The 15,324-nt window shown below is 40.2% G+C and overlaps 1 protein-coding gene and 1 long non-coding RNA gene across 2 annotated transcripts in view; both read right to left on the reverse strand.

The window, feature by feature from the left end:
• Positions 1-588: 588 nt before the first annotated feature.
• On the reverse strand, positions 589-8,751 carry LOC129145942 (uncharacterized). The gene is made up of 3 exons (XR_008552163.1): positions 8,637-8,751; positions 6,315-6,477; positions 589-719 (listed from the first exon to the last, which is right to left on the reverse strand). It is a non-coding gene; the product is annotated as an uncharacterized LOC129145942 (long non-coding RNA).
• Positions 8,748-15,324, reverse strand: part of CFAP54 (cilia and flagella associated protein 54) — a 226,279-nt gene continuing 219,702 nt past the window's right edge. Inside the window, exons 68-69 of the mRNA XM_054696113.1 lie at positions 10,174-10,279; positions 8,748-8,768 (exon numbers count right to left, since the gene is read on the reverse strand). Of these exons, the coding sequence (XP_054552088.1) occupies positions 10,202-10,279 (78 nt within the window). The 3' untranslated portion in view covers positions 8,748-8,768; positions 10,174-10,201. The remainder of the gene's footprint in view (positions 8,769-10,173; positions 10,280-15,324) is intronic.

The following is a 15,324-nucleotide window of genomic DNA, read 5'->3' on the forward strand; positions in this document are numbered from 1 at the left end:
ATAAATGGCAGGAAAATTAAGTCTCTGTTATATAGTAACTGCAGTACTCTCTGGTAAACTGAGTTTAGAGTTGAACCTGTGTGGGGTGGCACGTGGAGGGTAGGAGTGGGAGATGGGTAGGAGAGTGGGGGTGACTTTGTGTTCCTTGTTATATAATCTTTATGTCACAAGAAGAGTCTTTGATAGTACGGGGGCCTGATCTGACATGGACAATTTAGTTATTTCTCTTTCCTTTTTTTTGGTTGCTTTCTTAGACTTTACTTTAAAAAAAAAATCTGTTTACATTATTAAGAACAAATAGAACAGGTAGAATGTTTTAAAATGTTTCTAGTCAATTGTTTATCTTAGGTTTTCAGTGAGTCCTTTTGGAATGATACATTTGATGATTAGATGAATTCTTCAATGTGAGAAGTAGGAATGAGTGGTGATATGTTAGATATTTCTGTGAAACAAATTACTCGGGAATGTAATCACTTAAAGCTACAATGAAAGCAATAATCTCTCTTAGTTTCTTTGAGTCAGAAATTTGAGACTATCTATGCTGGACAAATGGAGACTAAAAAAATGGTTAACTAACTTACCCAAAGTTATACAGCTAATGAGTATCTGGTCCAGATTTGAAACTAGTTTCTGTGATTCTTAATAACCGAAGATGACACTGGAGCCAGATTTTCTTGTATTATCTGAGTGATTCCAACTTCATTACAAGGGTCCTTAAGCTAGGAAGAGGAGCCAAACAAAGACAAAGCCATATGATGTAAGAAAAACTTGATGCAGCCTTTAGGAGCTAGAAAAGGCCAATAAGTGGATTCTCTCTTAGAGCTTCCAGAAGAAACTAAGTCAGCTGACACAGATTTTAGCCCAATGAGATAGATTTTGACTTATAAACTATAAAAGGATAGATAGTTCATGATAATTTACCACAGTAGCAATACAGACTTCATCCTTCATAAAATATTAGACCAGATAAATTCTATCTGGTCTATCCTTATCTTTTAGCAAAGATAAGGAACAAGGCATCTTAGAGAATCTCCTGAGGCTTTAGGTAAAAACATATCCCCTGAGAAGGCTTTAGGTAAAATCTTATCCCCTGAGAATTTGTTACCATGGCCCTGTTCTTCATCACTTGTAGAGTCTGGGACTCACAAGCTGAGAAATTTTCAAAATAATTGCACTCAGGGAGAGGTTCCTGGCAAAATCTCCTCTAGAAAAAAAAAAAAAAAAAAAAAAACCAATTCAGCCCTAACCACACAGATTTACATATATAAAATTCTTATACTAGCCTGCTCAAAATGACCATCCAAATTTATTTTTAAAGGAGAAAATAATCTAGAATAGATTAGAATAAGTAGGCAATAAATAACAGAATCAATACACAATATCATGCAATAGACAAGTCGAACAGAGAAAGGAAGATAGTATGTTTGAAATAATTGATAGCTTAAAAGAAAGAACCAGAATTATAAAACAAGATTATGTATAGGAAAAAGCAGGCATATTTAAGAAAGAATTCTAGAAGTAAAAAAGAATTACCTTTGAAAAATGCCTTAGTGGTAGATGTGCAATGGTAACTACACCTGAAGGAGGGGACTTGTGATTCCAAAATATACTAACAATGTAAAACAACAGCACCTCAATAGAAAATTTAAACCAATTTTTTTAATTTTTATGAAGAGATTAAACAGCAAATGTAGCTTCTGTAGCTTTTACACATCCTTAATATATTTTTTGCAGTTCTTTGTGAGCAGAGTGACTAATAACTTTAGTCATTCTTCTCACAGTCCCTACACTATCACCCAGGACTTGTGTTCGTCACATTGAACTTCTCTCCATATTCACTCCATTTTGCCTGTGTCCAAATATACTATTCTCTAAGTCTAGACTACTTTCCTCCATCTACTGAGACTATGTCTTACTGATATAGCTCATCTAGTCTTAGTTTAAAAGTTGTGTCAGCTCAGGATTCCTAAACAGCAGAGCATAAAGCAGGAACTCAGTGCTGGTACTTTCTGGAGGGGACAGAGCTGTATAATCAAACAAGTGTGAGAAAAGTTTGAGTGAAACAAGAAAGAAAGGGGAGCAATGTGAAATGTGTTACCACACTGGTTACTGTTCCATAAGAAGTCTTGAAGAAATATATTAGCTGTGTTTGTTGAGTGTTTAGGATTTCTAAAGAGACTGTACAATGCCTCAGAGCAGGAGGAAGGGAGAAAGGGAATATGGAGGACCCAACCACACCTGTGTCTTATTTCCCATTGGACAAATGTCACCCATTTGGAGTTAACTCCCCCACTCTACCAGGTCATGTCATCTTCTGGGTCATTCTGCAGCCTCTCAGAATACAAGATTCTATATCCAATGGCACATTATGCTAGAGATTAATATATGCTACTCCCTAAATATGCCATTTTGGCATAAGGATTACTTTGAGCTGAAATTGTGTTGTGGTCAACAGATGCAGAAAGAAACCCTCCTGAACAACCTGCATGCCCATCCAAGGATGATTGGATAAAGAAGGTATGACAAAGAAACACAATGGAACACTACTTGACTATAAATTAAGTGAAATCCTGTCATTTGTGACATGGATGAAACTAAAAGGATTATGCTAAGTGAAATAAGTCAGATGAGGAAAGTCAAACACTGCGTGATTTTACTCATCTGTGAAAGATAAAGTAATAAAACAAACAAGCTAACAAATCAAAACATAAATAAACTCTTAGACTATAAAAACAAAATTTAAGCAAAAAAAAATTTCCTGTGTAAATTTTCATCCTGGTGGTCAGAAGTAGAAGTAACTTTTTATTGTATTTAAAAACAAATTTTAAAAATTACATATTTGGCTATCCCTATCTTCTGCAAGGATTTTCAGATAGAACCTTTTAAAACTGTAGTGTCTTTACAAGGTGTTTGTTCCACAGACAGCACAAGTGTCGTTTAAATGATGTAAAGTTTATGTAATGTAAGCCAAAATCAAATTTGAAATCTGTATGTCAGGCTCAAGCAATAGCCCAGCTTAAGAACCACATTGCCATCAACAATATTTTAGGTGAGTTGTTAGAATAAACATTGGTAGATAAACATCACTATAATGATAGTTAGATAAACATCACTATAATGATAGGCCCATTGTTAGAATAAACGTCACTATAATCCTTATCCCATCTGGCCACCTATACTCCAAACTACTTTGGATTCTGTGTAATTTCTGTGAGCTCTGTGATATTCTGGGATTAGAATGGAGTTTCCACTTTTATCATCTTTGACTCATAATTCCTATATCTCTGAGTTGTGCAGTTGATGGATCATCCTCTCTCACACTAGATGTAGACCAGTCTCTCCTTCATTCTCACTGAGGCCTATGTCTCACAGAAGGCATCTGAGTGTCCAAGAGAGGAAGTGCTTCTCACCATTGCTCCTCACCTTTCTCCCCCTTCCTTTTCTTATTTTCCCTTTCCACTATTCTCCCCAAGAAAATAATGCCCTTTCACCCTTTCTTGAAATACAATTTAAACTACTGCCTCCTCCTTGCTCAGGGCTTCCATTCACCTATATTTAATGAGCTCTTTAGCAATGGATGCTTTTCTCCAAAGCATCATCCTTTACAGTGTCAATAAAATTTGCTACTAATCTCTGAAATAATATAGCTGAAGCAAAAGCTCTAATTCAGTGATCACATGCATACATATAAATCAATAAACCACTCTCTTCCTAAGCTTCCTAGAGAAAGTTCTGTGAGAGAGAGTGGTGCCCTCCAACATACTTGGGATGAGTCTCAAGCCAGTTTCAAAGGTGTAAGGGAAAAATATATACCCCCCTGGGCTAACTGTGCACCCCCCTCCACTTTCAAATGCAGATGCTGCTAAAGTCAATTTTGACTTTAAATAACATATTTTTGTCCTCTGCGTTCAATGACTGTCACATGAACTATGCCAGAAGCACTTAATAAAGAAGTTCATGCTAGCCGTTAATTATGATACCAATATACCAGTTGCATTGTATTCTAATGTAACTCATACTTGTGGATTTCAAAGAGTTCCCCCAGATTTAATTAATCTTCAGTTTTGCTAATGAAAAGCATGGCTTCTACTCTGCATGAGTTTGGGTTTCTAATCTGTTCCTTACAGTCACCTCATTTTTCTTGGAAACGTACATTTATAATTTAACATTTCAGATCTTTCACATTCCCTATTAGGCAATTATTTTGATTACTTCATTATCTCTCCCTTTTTTTCTAGACTATTTAGGTTGGTTTCTGCCTACTGCTAGCCAAGTGTAATTCCGACATTCTCTCTCACTCCCTTTATTAGTATGATTTGCATTAGCAAGGGATTCATTTTAATTCTGAAGACTGAAAACAATTTCATTATCTGATAAAAATTATCTTCTCATATGCTATAAGAAGCAATTCTCTTCATTTATGGTCTCATTAGGCATTTCATCTACCCAATACATCTTCCCCATACTTCCTCTTTCCGGAAGTAATCATTCTTGTGGCTCAACTAACAATGTCTTGGGCTAGGAGTTCTCATTTTTGCCTTCATCCTCTCTTTTGTTCTTTCTTTCCCTAAGGTGGGAATTTGGACACAGGGAGCATCCTGGGTTGGAGATGAAAACTTGGAAGATTTTAGCACAGAAATGGTACTGATGGGGTCATCCTGAGTGCGAGTATGGAGAAAAGTGAGCATATGCCAGGAAGAAGACATTTTTGCTTCAAACTTTGGCATTTTTTTAAAGTAAGGGCTCAGCAAATTGTGCCCTGCTGATCAAATCTGTCTTGGTCTTGTTTTGAGCCATCTTTGAGCTAAGAGTGGTTTTACATTTTTTAAGGATTTGAAAAAAAAAACTCCACAAAAGAGCGATACTTCATGACACATGAAAAAGACATGAAATCCAGAGAGATCAAATTCTGGGGAAGCACAGCCATGCTCATTGTGTACAGTGTCTGGTGCTGTTCTTGCTCTGTAATAGCTGAGTTGAGCAGCGGCAACACAGACACAAAACCTAAGATATTTACTATGTGGCTTTTTACAAAACAAAGTTGGCTGCCCCGTGGTGCTGTGTGAGGACCTGCACCCTGGAGCCGCTAAAGCCTTTGTTGCTGTGGGGAGGGAAGCCTCCATAAGTATGAACTGTCGTGAAGAAGAGGGTGCTGAGCTACTTGCTGAGAACTGGAATTCGAGTCCAGATGTGATCCTCCAGCTTGAATGAAATCTGAAACCCACTTTACCTCTGGACTTCCCAGTTACATGAGAGAATAAATTCCCTATCGTGTGTAGAAGTAGGTTTCTATTATCTCAAAATAAAAACTTCTTAACTAATCCATTTATAAGGTCCAGATGTAATCGCAGTCCTTTTTGACCTAAATATATCCAAATTTGACTCATATCGCCCATTTCATAGACTGTCAGTCTGAAGCCATTTGCATGATTTGTACAAATTTCTGAAGATGGACTTATTTCATCTGCTATAACAGACTGCTATAGACTGGGTGGCTTCCACAATAAACATTGAGTTCTCACTGTTCTAGAAGCTTGGAAGTTCAAAGTGAAGGTGTTGGTCGATTTAGTGTTTGGTGGGAACTTTCTTGTTGCCTTCTTACTGTATCCTCACATGTAGGAGAGAAGGAGAGTAAGAGGGGAAGTGAAGAGACAGGAAGAGGGAAGGAGGGAAAGAGAGAGAGAGAGAGAGAGCTAGTTGGTCTCCTTATAGGGACATTAATTTCTTTTTTTTTTTTTAAAGATTTTATTTATACAAGAGCTTGGGTATAGGCCAGAGGCAGGGGAGGGTGAGAGGATTCACCAGAGACAGAGCAGGGAGCAGAACAGGCAGACCGACAAAATACACTGCTGAGGGGAGCAGCAGGCGAGACAGGAGGGGTCTGCCGCACCATGTGGGTATCTCCCTGACCAGCCAGGACTCGAACCCGCACAGCAGAGGCTGCAGACATCTTCACAGTGCCTCGCTCAACCCAATGTGCCACCAGGGAGGCCCAAGGACAGTAATTTCTTCATGAGGTCTCCACCCTCATGACCTCGTCTTACCCTAATTGCATCCCAAAGATCCCATCACATTGGGGGTTAGTATTTTAGCATATGAATTTGGGGGGAAAGCAAAGATGCAGTCCATAGCACATAGGTTCTCATGATTCTTGGCCTGTAAATACCATGTCTGTGACATATACTATTTATTCCCCACCCATTCTATCACAGGTTTCCTAAACATACACAAGACTTAACACCTATCATTTTGTGAATTATTAACTTTATTTCAAGTTTGAGGGATCATTGAAAAGGGTCGCTTAGTCCACTTACCTCCTTCCATCTCACGGCTCTCTATTCTGCTCTCCTCTCTTTAACTCTTTTTTCCCCTTCATTTCCAAAGCAAATGAATTCTCCTTCTTTGCAGGTTGAGTAGTCATCCCAGCTTGCTTGGGGCTGTCTTCTTTTGGGGATTGTCCTGGATTTTGCCCTGAAACTTTCATATCCCAAGAAACATCTTAGGGGCAAACTGAGAAGACTGTTGATTTCTTCTCTTTGTCTCAAGTAAAGTCATGTTACCTATTCTCTAAAGCATGCAAGTCAGTTCAGACCTGTGACTCACATCTTGCTCCAATAGACTTCTCAAAACATCTTTTTTTTAATAAATCTTTTTTTTTTTAAAGATTTATTTTTTTATTTATACAAGAACCAGGGTACAGTCAGAAGTGCGGTAGGGTGAGAGAATTCACCAGAGCCAGAGCGGGGAGCAGAACAGGCAGACTGATGAAATACACTGCTGAGGGGAGCAGCGGGCGAGGCAGGAGAGGTCTGCACACCATGTGGGACACTCGCAGGCCGCTGGGGACTGAACTGGAGCTGCAGAGGCTGCGGGCAGCTTCACAGCCCAGCACTCAACTCCTACGCCACCAGGGGAGGCCCTCGAAACAACTTTCTAATCAGATATCTAGGAAATAAATATAACTGATCATTAGCTGCATACACATTGGGGATTGCTGTGTGTGTTGAGTTGATGCTTTTATCCTGTTGATGAATTGATGGGTTAATCATAATGAAATGTCCTATTTTACCTCAAGCAGTATCCATGTTTTGAAATTTCCCTTGATATTAATACAGCCACACCACCTTTCTTATGTTCATATACCTATGCAGTTTTGTACTCACTAAACACTAGGAGGAATTTATACACAGAATTTGGGGCCTTCATATTGTTTTCTGTTTTAGAGACTATCCCTCCTAAATTTTCAGCTATGTGAAAACACACTGCACTCTTATTTCTGAGTCTTGGTCTGGCCAGCCAGCCTTCTTCTGACCACGCTCTATCACTTGTTTGCTTACAAGGGGAGTATCCTCAGGGACAGAGCTGTTTAAATGTAGATCTCACCTAGTTTATTTCCATCATTTTAAGTATCATGTCTCCTCCAGTTTCTGCATTTTTTTGGCATTTCCCAGAGGCTTTAAGCAGTTATTTAAATTCTGGTTTTATAATTTGTTATACTGTTTTTCAGTGCAAAGTTAAAAATTGTTATTAGCAGATGGTGGTTCAGTAAAAGGTACTCTGCTTTGACTACAAGTGAACTCCTCTTATTACTTAAAAAAGGAGGGGACCTCTGGTCTTTCTAGGCAGAGCTGAACTTTCCTGAAACATGTATGATAATATAAAATGCAAAATAGTAAGAGATAACCATACTGAGCCTCCATTATCTGCTAGACACCATTCTAGGTGCTTCATCTATGCCTATGGCGCAGAAGAGAAAGTTGAAGTGCAGAGAGGTTGAAAACTCACTCAGGTTCACTCAGGTGGTCAGTAGGAAACCAGGATTCTAACCCACATGACCTGATGTCAACCATAGCCCCTCAACCACTGTGCTGTGATGCTATTTATGTGGGTGCTGTTTGTTCTGTGGTGGAGACAGTTTATAGGGGATTTAAGCTGGTAGTAGAGAACTGAACTGAATAACTTTATGGTTCTTTTAAATCTGTGAATCCATTATCCTGTAAAACCTATAATCTTTAATCAGCTAGGAGTATTCATTTTATATTAAGAAAATTATTTTCCCTCCATCAGAAATCCCAAATATGTCCACATAGTATTCCCATGCATACTCAGCTCCCAAAGAATCTGTATCCTCTACTTTAGAATTTGATTTCTTGCACCTCAAGCAGTTGGATCACTGCAGTGCTAGGTATATATTGTGTTCATAACAAATGCAGTGTCAAGATGAATAAACCAACTTACTTGAGGCAATTCAAAGCATCAGCCTTTGAAGTTTTGAAAAATAGCCATTTGGGTATGTTTTTCTATACCACCCCATATGTATTTGAAAAATACTTTCAACCAATGAAATTGCTCTAAGAAATAGCTATATTGAAGTAATTTTTCTCATATGCAAATGAAACATTTTAAGACCAATCAAAATTGAAAAAAAATCCCTTGCCTGGGCATTTCTCTCTTGCTACATGTGTCCCAAATTATTTTAAGACAAGTAATCAGAAATGAATATTGCTCTACAAAAATAAAATGAATATAAAAACATTGAAAGAATAGTCTACAATCCTCAAAATGATCTATGAAATGTGTTGCATTTTACTGCAGGCAGCTGTGGCAGACACAGTTCATTTAAGATATATTCTTACCAGAACTTGGATGAAAAACTGCTTTTCTGGATTAGTACCAGGAATACCGGTTCTTCTGTCAAATACGTGCTCTGATTTTCCCTCACAATGTTGTTGATCTTGTAATGTGTTGTATTTTCTTGTTAACACAGGCTGCAGAAAGCACACAGCTGAATCTGTGCCTGACACCTTGAGAGTGTAAAGGATCTAATAGCATCTTATTTTTAAAGATTTATTTATTTATACAAGAACCAGAGTACAGGTCAGATGTGTGGGAGTGTGAGAGGATACACCAGAGACAGAGCAGGGAGCAGAACAGGCAGACTGATGAAATACACTGCTGAGGGGAGCAGCAGGCGAGACAGGAGAGGTCTGCTGCACCATGTGGGTTTCTCTCCGGTCAGCCGGGATCGAACCCGCACTGCAGAGGCTGGGAACAGCTTCACAGCACTGCGCTCAACTGCCTGCTCCACCAGGGAGGTCCTAATAGCATCATTTTTAAAAGAAATTAACTCAGCTCCAGTCACCATCTTACTTTCTAATCTTTATTTGTTTTCTTTGCCTCATTTTTCTTACTTGGTTTTAATTAATCTTATTTTTTATTGAAAACATATTTGTAAGCTACCTTCAATCCCTTTTTTAGCAAGTCTGAATGTAACTGACCAAATGGGCAAGATTTGACTATTAGTTTTAAGCATAAGAACCACAGAGCCGAAAGTGAAAATTGAGAGGCAAATGAAAACCTGAAAAAAAATTTCATAAAATATGGGTCTCCCTGGTGGTACAAGGGTTTAAGTCTCAGCACTATAAAGCTATTGGCAGCCACTGCAGTGTAAGTTTGATCCCAGTCAGGGAGCTGACCCACATGGTGCAGCAGACATCTCCTGACTCGCCTGCTGCTTTTCTCAGCAGTGTACTTCAGTACACTTGTATGCATAAACAAACAAAATAGATCTTCAAAATTTTTTTCATTAAGATACATGAAAAAGATTAATAGCTAGATATTAAAAGATCTTAGAAATCAACAAGATAATAAAATGATGGGCATACAAATAAAAAAAATCAGACTGATAACAAATGTGAGAAATGTTCCATCTCAATTGTAATCTGATGCAAAGTTGTAGAAATGCAAATCACAGTTTAATACAAAACCCCCATAATAAATGGTAAAATAAATACATGTGTTCTCTTGAAGTCCACCTACTTCCTTTCTTAACCTCAAGGGGAGGGACAACCAGGCAAATACTCATGTGTGAAATAGAGTGGGAATGACAAGTGTGTGTGTCACATGGAAGCTCCCGGGGACACAGAAAGACAGGCTGGTGGGGGTGGGGAGGCAGATGCCTAGTGAATCTGAAATGAGGGCCTGCCATTGAACTCCCTTAAACCAGAAGGGAATAATGGGCTGTGGGTGATGAGAGAAAGTGATAAGGGACCCAGTAGACCAAGGTGGAGGAACATCGGGGCTTTGGTGGTGGACATGATGTGAAAACATACTTTGTAGAGAAGTGAGCCAAAAATCTTAAAACATGTAGACAGTGTTATAAATCAACATTACCTTGATACATTTTTTTTTAAAGCTAGCCTCATTTGATATCACTTTGAAGGAAGGAGCTGCCTATGTGGCATTCCTGTATGCACCATCTCTGGCATGTAGCGGACACCTGGAAAATATTTTTTATGAAAGAAATGAGAAAGGACATTTCTGCCAAGAAGCAGAAGGCAAGAGTAATGAAAAAAACCCTATCAAATGAACAAATGCATGCATGAATGATGAGGTAAGTTTGTCAGGGACATCTTCATGTGTCTATGAAACTATAAAATTACCAGTTTCCAAATGACCAAGTGAAGATCTGATATTTTTTAACTCCTATGAATCATTACCATAGACTTTATTACTAGGAAGGAGCATGCTGGGCAATTCCTTTGGCTATAATTACATCCTGATTTTTCTGACCGCTTCTCATCCACCATGTCTAAACTTTCCCAACTCAGGCATTTTCCCATCCAATCAGCTCCTAAAAAGTCCAACTGTCTATGGATGGTTGCCTCAAATCTCATTACTTTCCAGTTTAAGGATTGTTTTCTTTCTTCTATAGGAAAGAAATTTAAATGCTGGTTGTTTTTATAATGGTGAGAAAAAACCTCACAAGAGGAAATTCTTGTGAATCTTGTAGGGGAGAATTATTTTTTTTTTCTCTGCTAGACTTTTTTTTTTTTATTTAAAGATTTATTTATTTATTTATACAAGCACTGGGTACAGTCAGAGGCTTGGGAGGGTGAGAGAATTCACCAGAGCCAGAGCGGGGAGCAGAGCAGGCAGAGGGACCGAGGTACACTGCTGAGTGGAGCAGCGGGTGGCAGTGGAGGTCTGCGCGCCATGTGGGACCCTCCTCTGGTGGCCGGGGAGCAGCCGGGGATCGAACCGGTGCTGCAGAGGCTGCGGGCAGCTTCGCAACTCAGCGCTCAACTGCTGCGCCACTGGGGAGGTCCCTTGTAGGGGAGAATTAAAACAAGAAAGTTGTGAAGCTACTTAGAAGTATTCAAGTTACTTAGGAATCTACTGGGTTTTCACTTTGTAAACAATTAAAGGGGGTTCACAGTGATTTATATTTGGAGAGAACGAGGTTTTAGACTTGTTCAACTCTAGGCTAGTAAATTACAAAATATATAAATTAATTATGAAATACAAAATTTATGAATTTATCTTAAATATCAAACAGGATGAAGGACAATTTATTTGCAATAAATTTTGTGTTGTCTCCAGAATTACAGTTCAAAATGTCCTTGTTATAATAACATTCCTATGCCTTTTAAACCATTATTGTAACTAATGAGAAAGCTATCACTAAAGCCTTCTTAATCATGCCTGTGTTTATGACAAAAAAACAATCTGTTGCCATGGAAATTTTAGTGTCAAAGTTGCAACTCATAAAGCTCTAGTGAAGTGTTAAACAAAAACAGGAAATGAATCTTCAGTTTAAAAAAAGTCTTAATATATTTTTTCAAACATTGAAATTATGGATGGTAGCTGAATTTTATAAGTGACCTCATTTTGCATAACAAGCACTCATGTAGAAAGTTCTGCAGATATCTAATTTTGGAAAATCAAATAAAGTACACTAGGAAACTTATAATTGATAGGAATTGTACAGGGAATTTGCCTCAATTTAATTAAACATTTATTGAGACTCTACTATCCCATATTATTTTTATAGAGAGTTTTCTAAAATAGAACACATGTATTGTTTGACATTAGCTTCAAAATATTTAGTTGTCATTAAAACTTCAAATAATGGCCTCTACAGTTGCAGTTATGAGAGCAGACTCATAGCTCATATTGACTGATAGGCAGGTCAATAACTGTACAAAGCCTGACAGTAAGATGAGAAGGCAAATGATATGCTTGTTTATAATTGATGAAATATATCATATATGCAAAAATGTAGAGACCAAGAGAAGAAACATGGAGTATAAGAAAGAAAATTTTACTCAGGCCTGTCTGGTGACGAAAGGGGTTAAGCATAGTACTGTGAATCTATCTGCAACCTCTGCAGCATGAGTTTGATCCCCCATCCAGCCGGGGGCTACCCACATGGCACAGCAGACCACTCCTTTCTCAATGGCTGCTCCCCTCAGCAATGTATTTCAGTCAGTCTGCCTGTTCTGCTCCCCACTCTGTCTCTGGTGAATCCTCTCATCCCCACCCCCGCACCTCTGGCCTGTATCCCAGTTCTTGTATGCATAAATAAATGAATCTTTTTTTAAAAAAAGAAAGAAAATTTTACAAATGCTAATGAAATGTCTGGGCTTTCTTTCTAGACCTCATTTGCCATTCTTATCCAAGAGGTGATCACAAACATGAATTTGGTGTTGACCATTAACCTTCATTAAAAATATTTTGGTGGGCCTCCCCTGGTGGCACAGAGGTTGAGCACTGGGCTACGAAGCTGCCTACAGCCTTGGCAGCACCGGTTCGATCCCGAGCGAGGGTCCCACATGGCATGCAGACCACTCTTGCCGTGCCCACTGCTCTCCTCAGCAGTGTACTTTGGTCCTTCTGCCTGTTCTGTTCCCCGCTCTGGCTCTGGTGAATTCTCTCACCCTCCCGTGCTTCTGACTGTACCCAGTGTTTGTATAAATAAATAAATCTTTAAAAAAATATATATTTTCTTGGTATATATCCATAAATACTATACATTATTCTTTTTACCTGTTTTTCTTAACTTTATATACATGGTATCTTCCTTTATTTATCCTGCTGCATCACTTTATTTTTTTAAATAAATTTTATTTTGATATTCCCCATACAATTGCAATCCCCTTATTTTGACCCCAATCCCTCCCCTCTCCACCCCCCACCCCCCATAGAGTGTCTCCGGTTCATAGTTGTTTGTTGATTTTGATATTTTCTTTCTTATAGTTATTCTTTTTCCTGGTCCCTTATTTAAGTTTTCTAGATTCCTGCTATGAGTGAGACCATCCAGTATTTTTCTTTTTCTTTCTGGCTTATTTTGCTGAGCATGATCCCTTCCAGCGCCATCCATGTTGCTGCAAATTGCATGTGTTTATCTTTTTTGAATGCTGAGTAATATTCCATGGTGTATATGGACTACATCTTCTTGATCCAGTCATCTATTTTTGGGCAGTGCATCACTTTATTTTTTGACCTTTTTTTTTTGAAGTAGCTTTACATGATCACATTATGTAAGTTCACCTCCTTTTAAAGTGTATCCAGACAATATGTCTTTTAAATTAATTTATTTATAATTATTCTTTAGTATCCTATTATTTGTTAATTTATAACTTCTGTATGATATTCAACTACATGACTGCAACATTATTATATATCCATTCTCCACCCTAGGGATACTTAGTAGGCTTCCTATGGTGGGAGGTTGGGGTTATAAGCAATGTATCAGTAAACAAATTCATAAGTTTCGGAGGAGGGCGGAGCAACATGGCGGCGAGGAGATGCTGCGAGTAAGATCTCCCATTAAAAAAAGTTAATAGGGAGGAAAAGCGGCAGGTCCCAGTGAGAACTGGGACACAGAAGATAAACGGGTGACGCCAGCAAACTGCCCGAAGAAGAAAGTGGCCATAAAAGAGGACCAGAAGGGAGGGAAGCGCAGAACCCTGCTCCCCTCCCCCACCCACAGAGTCGGCACTCTCCGACCCGCAGAGAGGAGGAAAACAACACACTAAAACGACCAACAAGAACAAACGACGCAGCAAGCGGGACTGTGAGTGGAAAGGAACTATTGCAGCCACCACACCCCGTGAACGGGAGCTGCGGAGAACCCTGCAGGATTCGCCGGAGGTGAGCTCCGAGCGCCATTAAACAGAGACCCCGCCCCCCAGGAGGAGACCAGCACCAGCACACAGCCCCGGGCCTCCCGGTAAGCTTCGCGGAAAAGCGGCGAGCTGGAAAAGCAAACGCGGATCGGGATCGGGATAGCGCGGAAAAGCAGCGCGGTTGAAAAGCAAACGTGGATTGGGATCGCGGCTGCCCAGGTCCCCGCGCCTGTGACCTAGGCTTGCAGGGAGACGCGCGCAAAGACCCTCACGGAGGTGAAAGTCCCTCATTGAGTATCCAGGAACCAGGCACCCAGGCACGGGAGCGGGTGCAAAGGACACCATTCTGTGGACACTGAACTGGGCTACAGCCCGCGTCCTGGACCTGAGGGCTTTGGAACTGAGATCCAGAGCACAAAATTCGGGGCGTGGGTTCTCCACAACGGTGGGGCACAAGGCAGACACAGCACCCCAAAGCCGTTGAGGTTTACCCTACCATTCCTGCTCTGTTTCCTGTCCCACAGGGTGAAAAAAAAAAAAAACAGCTCCCCAAGGGCTCTAGGAGAGATCTCTGGTGCCACCTAGCGACTTGAAACCAGCAGAGGCTCCTGGAGGAGCCAGTGGCCAGCTGGGAAGTTAGCCCATGCCAGGGCCCTGCCGACCAGTAGCCTGAGCCCACAGGGGGAGCGAGTACCCAAAGCCGGGGCAGACCAGGCGCTCAGAAGAGTGTGCCTGAGACTGGACATGCAGGGAGTGTGTCCCGCATCGCCATTTTAGAACAGGGACATTTCTTCAGTAAAGACTGCCTGCAGAAGGCTCCCTCAGGAGCCAGAGGTGAGCCGGGGAAGTTCGCCCACACCAGATCACCTCTGGCCTGCAGTCCAAGCCCAGAGGGGGGAGGGAACCCACCGCCGGGCAGACCAGGAGCACAGGAGTGTGTCCCCACATCGGCATTTTAGAACAGGGACCTTTCTTCTGTAAAGACTGCTTGAAACTGACAGATGGCTTCCGGAGGAGCCAGAGGGGAGCAGAGAAGCTCACCCAAGATGCCGGCCAGTCCCAGCAACACAGTGTCCCAACGCATACGACAAATTAGAAAACAGACAGTAGGGAGTAGAAGAACCACACGCAACATAGCAACTCCTTAGGGAAGAAGCACACCACAAAAAGAAAACCAGCCCCCAGATTGCAACGACAGTAACTTGGAAGAACTTCTGAGCCTTCCAGAAAGAGAATTTAAAATTGCCATGATTAAAAAAATGACAGAACTCATAAAGGAAAACGATGATAAGGGAAAAATAATCAACGATCAGAAGAATGAAATTGAGTCCCTAAAGAGGGAAGTGAAAGAAATGCAGGAGATCAAAGAATTAATGGAAGAACTAAAGAATTCTGGGAAAAGCAATGAAAGCAG

The sequence above is a fragment of the Talpa occidentalis genome, unplaced genomic scaffold (assembly GCF_014898055.3).
Source record: "Talpa occidentalis isolate TD23 unplaced genomic scaffold, MPIMG_talOcc4v2.1 talOcc4.16, whole genome shotgun sequence".
Taxonomy (NCBI): Eukaryota; Metazoa; Chordata; class Mammalia; order Eulipotyphla; family Talpidae; genus Talpa; species Talpa occidentalis.